General features: G+C 32.3%; 1 protein-coding gene across 1 annotated transcript; it reads left to right on the forward strand.

Annotated features, from left to right (window-relative positions):
- The first annotated feature begins 310 nt into the window (after positions 1 to 310).
- Positions 311 to 4581, forward strand: LOC123524270 (uncharacterized). Its single transcript, XM_053539043.1, has 4 exons — positions 311 to 592; positions 1993 to 2139; positions 2414 to 2842; positions 3148 to 4581. Exons 1-4 carry the CDS (start codon positions 388 to 390, stop codon positions 3450 to 3452), a joined length of 1086 nt encoding a protein of 361 aa, XP_053395018.1. The 5' UTR covers positions 311 to 387; the 3' UTR covers positions 3453 to 4581.
- Positions 4582 to 8774: the final 4193 nt, after the last annotated feature.

An 8774-nucleotide genomic window follows, 5' to 3' on the forward strand; every position in this document is an offset into this window, starting at 1 on the left:
TTTGTGTGTGTTCATGTGAAATGAACGACAGAATAGGCTGGGCAAATTAAAAATGAATCGTTAGCGCGATTCACGGATTTGCCGATCCTATTCTGTCGTTCATTTCGCATAAACACCGAAAAAAATCATTTCCTAACGGGATATAACAGTAAGTTAAAACAAAAATATTTATGTCATTTTGAAATACCTTAAAACGATTGGCCAAATCAGTAACAAAAACATTTTGAGAAAGAAAATGAAATAATACAATGACAAGGTTTTCTTTTGAGGAAAAATTGAAATACCTGTAAACAAGTGTCACTTGTGGTGTTTAAAAACCGTCGATATCAAACATTTTGCACATTATAACTATTTCATTCAAGCAAACTGTTTCAGATAGACTTGAATATGATTTTTCTTTGCGCTCAATTCACGTTGATATTCTTTGGTGTACCAGCTGTACAGACATTTCTTTTTAGCAAAGATTGTCTAGTCACGCAATGGTCGAACTGGAGTGAAACCAACAGTTACGGCATACAGACAAGAACTAGACAAGTCATGCGTTACCCATCCGATGGTGGGCAGCCATGTCCAGCGGTTGTGGAGGAACAAGGTAAGCATTTTGTAATTTTAGTGCTTTTTTTTTCAATCTGCGTGAAAATATTTAGGGAGTGTTTGTAGAAAATGATTGGTAAAATTGCGCTATCAAACAATATTTCATTTCTTAATTCTCCTTTCCAGTTGCTAACAATTTTCTTTTAATAAATTGCATGTATTTTGTTACATTTAACATTAGAATCAGCTTTTCGGTCATTATATTCATCAGACGAAATTAATACGACGTCATTTAAGAAGAGTTCTCCCTGACTACACGCGGTCCTCGTTAAAACAGCTGCATGTTGTCACTAAGCGGTTTTAAAGTAACTCTTGCGCCTTTCCTTTTGTGTTTCAAGCAAAATGACCGTTATAATCTTAAATGGAATGAATAGAGATAATCATAATGAAAATAATAGAATTTCAGATGTCAATATTTTTTTCCGATATTGATGTTGAAATTTCATATTGTGTGCATGACGGTTTTGAAGATTATTAACTATAAAATTATAATTTCAATTTTATTCAGGCTAAAGAATAAATGTGTATGTATAAGCAGTATTCATTTCCGACGAGTAATGTGATTGCTCTCCTGATGCACACAATCCCCGCTGCAAAACTGGTAGATATTTGTCGATACAAAGCTAATATATATAATATGTTACCATATGATATTTCTAACGCGAGCGATATTGCAAATATCTGTTAATTGAAAAATATTTCGAAACCCAACAAAATAACAAGCAGTAATGAACCCATTTCAGTTTTATTATTCGAAAGTAAAGCCATTTCTTAATTTGGATAATTCGACTGGTTATTTTTAAAGACAAATGCATCATTGCTGGTTCTCTATAAGGAGTTTGTCGTAGCACCTGTATTCGTAGATACCATATAGTTTAGGTAGTCGATAAACTAGGTTTTTGCTAATTATTTTGATAACTAAAAACACGTTTTACATGGAAATATCATTTTCATGAGCATTGACATCTCTAGATGCCATAAGTGCGTTACTCAAAAGTATAAGAAAATAATTATCATTGAAAACAATATAAAAAGTAGCGGTAGCGTTTTTCCACTTTCCCTAACAACCTCCTCCATTTTATCTATTTTTAAAATGTACTTGCTGTTTGATTTTTTAAGCAACCCGTCTGTTATATTCTTCCGTTACAGTCTTTTTGTTGTGGGCCTACTTTGCGATGCATGGCTCTTGGTTGTGTTTGAAGTGCTCTATGCTTCCGGAAAATCCACCCTTACCTTTACATTTTGCGTAGGATTTATACTGGCTGTGCTGCATTTAAAATTTAAAAATAAAAATAAAGATAATATACCCTAGGCTAGGAGCTAGCCTTCTTAGTCTGCTTAACTGCAAAACACTATTTCATCAATATATAAACAACATAATATTTTAACTTAAATCAGGAGATGATGTTGACTGTCAAGTCTCACAATGGTCAGCATGGGGTGGCAATTTTGGATTTGGTCAACAAAGCCGATCAAGAACTATTACTCAACATCCCGAAGGATCTGGAAATAAGTGTCCGGAGCTTGAAGAGGTCATATACATAGGTAATTGTCAAACAAACAGCTCGAAAGTACAATGTGTAACTACAGATATATCAAATGTACATTTAATTCTATACTTTCAAAACGATTGTGACAGATTATGTGTTTCAAGTCATTTGTGTACAAAACTGCATTTGAATTTGAACAAAGTTACAAATATATACAGATTAACAACAGTTTGGACAACTTTCGTAATTATTCATTATTGTTTCTTTTCAACTGTGATTTTGTATTGTTTGCCCTCTAATCGATGCTAAGTGCACAGTCTACTTTTCAGGAGCGGTACCTAGTGTCAATGTTACCGCAAAATATGTTCAATCATATTTTATCCGACCCACTGGTAACTATCGTGTTCGCCGACAAGCAGGAACAACTGGTAGTGTAAGGGACCTTCTCCTTATTATGGATAGTTCGGGAAGCATCGGCCGTCGTGGATTCACGAAAGCCAATTCTGAAATAAGCAGACTATTTGGTTTGCTGTGCCCTTTAAATGGACCATTTGACAAGAGGCCTACATCGCTTTATGAGCACAACCAGGCTGCAATGCTGACGTTTTCAAGCAGTGTGACTCAGAATTTCGACTTTGATGACTACAGCACCACAGTCGAAATACAGAAAGCCATTGCTAAGGCTAAATACTACGGCGGAAGCACAGATACTGCCTCAGCTTTTAGACAAGCTGTCAGTCTATTCAAGTCAAATAAAGGCAATGTATTACTTTTAATATATATGTCAATCTGCAGTGTCTGTCACGTGATATTATTTTTGTCATGAACATATATATTCCTAACAAGTAACTTCAAAATCCTACTATTAATATCATAATTTTGACATACTGTCCCAAGTTTCTTCAATGTATTACAGGGAAGATGTTATGTCACTCTGACAAAAAAAAAATCTTTTTTCGGATACCATAAATTAATTAGATGTTGTTAATGGTTGAAATCAAATTGCCTTTGGGTTCTGGATGTTTGCTAATTCAAAAATAAATTCTAGTATATATCTATCCAGGTGCTAGAGATAAATCACTGGTAAAGCGAGAAGTACTGATTCTCACAGATGGCCGCTCAAACAATCGTGCTAAGACTCTGGCTGCTGTGAAAGAACTGCACGAGGTAGCTGACGTGTACGGACTAATGACAGGAACATTCTCGAAAGAAGGGATGAAAGAGCTAACGAAATACGTCTCCTCGCCTGTAGACAGGCATTTGTTCTATGTCAAACATTTGCGAGACCTAACGTCTTTAGTGGACTTTGTTGCAGATAATAAGAAAGCCGCTAAGCAACACTGGTGTGCTCCTTTTGATGTAAAATAAGTAGATCAAATTTTAATTTATGTTTCCCGGTAATGAAACTTTGACACATCAGTACTTGTCATTATTGATGACATTGACAATTTCAATAATATATTTTCAGATATCAAATCTGAAACAGCTAAATGTAAATTTGTCATGTTTTGATCATTTTAGTAATAGAACGAAATGTAATGCGTATTTTGAAGGCAAACTGACTGACTTATCCAGTTAATCATTAAAATGGTTTTAACATATTTTTACGATATCTTGGCTATTTTAAAAGTTACCGTTTATCGCAATAGGAAAATACTTTTTAAGAATGTATCATGGCTTTCTCACGCAATGACATACAATGATGTTTAACGCATTTTCTTGTCATCTAAATTAAATTAGTTTCAACCGGGTAGTTAGCTAACATGCAATCATGAGGTTATTGATTTTTATGATGACGATGTATAGATCTGTGTAATCGTAAATGTCATTATTATTGTATATACATGTATGAACATGTTACCGCTTCTTCTATTATTTTACATGTGTGGTCTACTTTTAAAAGACTAAAATAATACACATACAAAATATCCCGTTCAAAACGTCTTGGTTAGAAAGATTTCACAGATTGTGTTGTATTGATAAATGCTTTACCGCTATTGTGTGGCAAGCTACAGCATAAGTATTATTTTCTTTTCAACTTCTTTCTTATGTATTCTTTAATACTTTGTGTAAACTAACATTAACAAAAAATACAAAAATGGAAAAGTTTAAAGGAGAAAAATAACACAACTTCAATGTTTCATATAGAAAATACCTGTACATAATCATGAGATTTTGTTGCGTTAATAATTTATATTGATCTGTTGTGTAAATAATTTACATTGATCTGGATGTTGACTCTGTAAAAAATGAAACAGTAAGCGTACCTGTACAGGTATGAAAACCTAACTTCACAATGTTATCCTTTATTGTGTGCGGTTTGATATTGATCAAAACCACCGACCATATTTGAGAATAGATATTCCCGTGTGTAGACGACAGCGAAAAGAAATGTATATTGGAAAATTGCAAGTTTGCAAGAAAAAAAAAACAAAAAAAAAAAAAAACGATGAAAAAGGACGATGTCGCACATTACAACTTTATTCGGAATGTTTTTGTCATAATGATTCAGTAATTCAAAGACATTTTTCACAAGGATTTTAAATGATAGTTTTTGTAAAATGTATGAAAGCGCTTATATCCCATGTTACTAACTGAATCAACGTTTTGTTTTTTTGTTATTTCTTTTAAATTTTGCAGGACATTCTGTTTTACCTGGATATAAATATCGCACATATAAAATTGAAATTAATATCTGTAGCCGAAAAGTTTGAAAAATCAAACAGATCTAGCCCTCATAATTAAAGATTAGCAATTAAGGATAATATTTAATCAAGAATGTTTATTTTTATTACTCTTAAACTTCCTTTAAAAGTAATTTTATCCTCAAGGATATTTTTTTACAAATCAAATGATGTATTTTTTTATTAAACTGTACAATTCAAATTTGTTTTCATAATAATGATTAAAATGTTATGCGTCAGTGGTATTGTTATAAATGTAGAAAATAAACTATTAGTAACTAATCTTTGTGTGTTTGATTTCTTTTTAAAGCGTACACATTACGATACAACAGATAATATAAGATACACTTTAAGTACACGAAGTGCAATCTTATCACTAGTCAGTCATGCTGACATGCGTTTTACCATGTACTTGCCCTTTAAATAATTTTCACATGCTCTCTGTCTCTAAAATTCCGAAATATGAACCTCCCGATATAATGAAAAGTACATAGGTGGTTGGAATAGAACTGAATGTATATGAGAGTTCTTTATCATATATTTTGTCCTTTTGCCTTCAAAAGGTAAAGTAAGAAAGTTTAGAAATAATATTAATCCACAGTGTCTATATAACTGTAATGCAACACATACTGCGCAAGTTAGCCGTGGTGTGACAGTTCTTTGGGTTAAAGCTTGGATTTTAATTTTCAACAGGCATTTGCGGATCATGGCACTTTAAATAAACCGAACACTCCAAAATATGTAAATAGTTTTTGCCTTTAAAGGCTTGTAGCCCGGCTTATAAGTCATTCGATCTTGCACCTTTTAGTAGAGACAAGCCATGAACATAAAATGATTGAAGGTTATGTCAAATAGAAATCTGGATATGGAACACTGACTTTTCGCACCTTCTCTTGTCAGGGGCAGACAACTCATGTTAAGGATATTTTCAGGAAATTTCTTTTTAAATCGTCATATTTTGCTCAATTTTTAAATAAACTTTAAGATTTTTGGGATTTAAGTGTTTTGTGCTAATATCTTTCTATTTGTAGTATCAAAAGCAGGTTTGTTCTAAAGTTTATTCATGCACAACGACTTCCGTTATTTTGATAAAAATGCTCTTAGTAGTTATATTTTTTAATGAATCCCGACAGATTGTTATATAATTTATCTTTATAGGAATGCAAAATTGAAATAATGTAAATAAATAATTTATTTCAGAAAAAGACAAAAATATTAATTGTGATTTATAAACAGCTACCGGTCCTTCCTTTTTTCATAATTACCGTAAAATATTTGTAATATAATACTCATTTTTCAATACAAAACCCTTAAAACAAAACTTATTACACTTTTGTGACATTATCCGCGATCGAATATATCATTTTCCTGGAAAAAACCAGTTAACGCAATTAAAAGGGAGGTAATCGGTAAATGGAAATAGATTGTGCATATTTGTCGCATTACCGTGATTTATTTGTTATAATATTGATTAGTTATAAGTATCCAGGCACTAATGTATTTAGATTAAAAGGTTCGTGGTCTCATAAAGAATAATTGAGTGGAATAATTCATGGCGATTTACCATTAAATAAATTGCACATTCTGACATAGCTGGATTTGGTTGCAGTTAAACAAAGAAGAAAATAGTCAATCTCTGTATATTTAAGAAATAAGAATTAATATCACGTGGACGCAGCTCGAGTGATATAAAAATACGCATCAGATGACAAACAATGAAGAGCAAATCACTAAATTTGATATGTTATTTCGATTCTAACACGTTACGAAGGAATTTAGAGTACATCCTTGACGACATCCATCAAATGCTAGTATTTGCCTATTTTCTATTTTGTGTTGATTTCTTTTCCTGTGCGACTGGCGTAATAATTGTGACGTCAGGAAAATGTATTGATATATAAAAATACACAATAATCAGCTAAGAAAATGAATTCGGTTGTGATAGAATCTGCGATAAACAACGGTTGACGCGCGAACAGGTAAGACAGCATTATGAAGTCCATTTTGACATCAAATGGTGACATGACGTCTGGTTTATTACTACTTGGATAAATGAAGCCCAGCAAAATTTTATCATGAAATGTCAATGCCCAGTCACCTGATTTATCACAGTTCAGAGCTCAGATGCGCAGGAACTGAACCAAAATGTTTTTGATATATCTAATTAAAATGCGATATTTTTAAGAGCGTGATTCATATAAAGACATAGGTGTGATATTTTAAGTGAAATGTTTCTATAAATCTAACAAAGCTGTTTTACTCTTTGTAACGGCATGATGTGTGTATCATTCTGTATATTTTTGCAAACTAACGTAATTAAAGATATACTCAAATGAACAGTACTAAATCGCGATTTATTTCTTACGTTAACCAAACTGTATTTATATCTGACAAGTGAATGTTTTAGATTGAAAGAAAATTGACATTAAAACATAATTTATTCACACAAAGCATGAAAAAGTCTTACAGAGTTGTTATTGACCTATCATCCTAAAGGTCTATGGCCATAGTGTAAAATAAAAATCAGCTAAATATATTCGTGTTTTAAATGTTAAGGAGTGTGTATTTCGAACGCATCAATGTAGTACATACCAAAATGGAAACTGCTAATTTGCTATTTATACCATATAAGCATATATTTTATTTGTCTTTCTTTAACATTGTTTACACTGATTCAGTTTTGCATTACTTTTACTGTTTTTATAGATAAACTTTTCAACTTACAGCATATATTTATACTAGCATGCATCGTCATGAAAGTGTCTTATAACTAATGTCTAGCGTAATCACAAAAGAATGACGACGCGACGTCTGTAAGCAATCGTACATACAAACGTTCTGGTATTTGTAGCCCCGTTTTGGAAAACCAGTTAACTTCTGTAGAACTATTTATTTCATTTCATTTCATCAAATGCAATCATTTAAGAGTACTAAGTTGTGTAAAAATGCTTATGTTCATCTTACACTCCCTTTCATTAAGAAATAGACTGTGGTTTAGTGGTTCACATTTGGGTATGAAACATGTGGACATGTTTAGCTTATAGGGGGCGGTTGTCTTCACACCCGCTTTAAATAAAAATCATGTATTTCATACCAAAATATAAATTTGTAAACCACGTTGGTGACGTGTATCTTATAACTACTACTTGAAATATTCAGTCTAATTTTACATATTTTGGGAGTTATACTTCTCTGGAACCCTACAGTAAATGTATTAATGCGGTGTCACAAGTTTTCCCATTGGTCACATCCGGTAGCATACACATTTACCATACCGCAATTGTTCCACCGTTACGTAAAGTCATAGTAATGGTACATAGGTTTATCGTTTATAATGCAGAAGCAATTTTAACATATACTAGTGAGATAGCCTGTCCAAATTGTAATGTACTTTGTTGACTTAGAAACATATGTAAAAGTACATTTAAAAATATTTTGTCTACAGTCATACGACAAACTAGCACAGTATATCATCGCACTGGTAAAATGCAGTTTGATATAAATATGTTAGATCAAAGTCGCCACACTATAAAGCAATCATACATTTTTTTCTCATTAATTTATATAATAGACTAATGTATCTCTGACAGGTAAAAACAACCCAAAAATGAAATTTAGTAAGGAAATTGTTTCAAACATGCGCAAATGTTCAGTTTTATTCATTAGTTAAAAGTATATTCGGATGAGAACCCCACTCTCTTACCCCCCCCCCCCCCCCGCACCCACCCAACACACACACACACACAATATACCTTCTTTCCGGATATTTTACCTTATCGGGATCAACTTGCATTAGTTCGTGTCAAAACATTATCTTGCATGCCACTTTTTAAAAATGGAATTCTAAAATGACTACAATAAACAATAAAATATGAGCTAGATACTTAAATATATTAAGTTCTTTATTGAGCCGCTTCTAAATGGGTTGCAAAACTGAGGCATTGATGTGAATAAAAGTATTTGATATTGCATGTTTCAGATAGCTGTAATTTTGAAATTTTACTAA

This window comes from Mercenaria mercenaria, chromosome 3 (genome assembly GCF_021730395.1).
Source record: "Mercenaria mercenaria strain notata chromosome 3, MADL_Memer_1, whole genome shotgun sequence".
Taxonomy (NCBI): domain Eukaryota; kingdom Metazoa; phylum Mollusca; class Bivalvia; order Venerida; family Veneridae; genus Mercenaria; species Mercenaria mercenaria.

Excerpts from the sequence above, each read along its gene's own strand:
- LOC123524270 (XM_053539043.1), top strand. The coding sequence starts at position 388 with ATGATTTTTCTTTGCGCTCAATTCACGTTGATATTCTTTGGTGTACCA. Across the intron at positions 593-1,992 it reads AGCGGTTGTGGAGGAACAAG|GAGATGATGTTGACTGTCAA; the intron begins GTAAGCATTTTG and ends AACTTAAATCAG. Across the intron at positions 2,140-2,413 it reads TGAAGAGGTCATATACATAG|GAGCGGTACCTAGTGTCAAT; the intron begins GTAATTGTCAAA and ends TCTACTTTTCAG.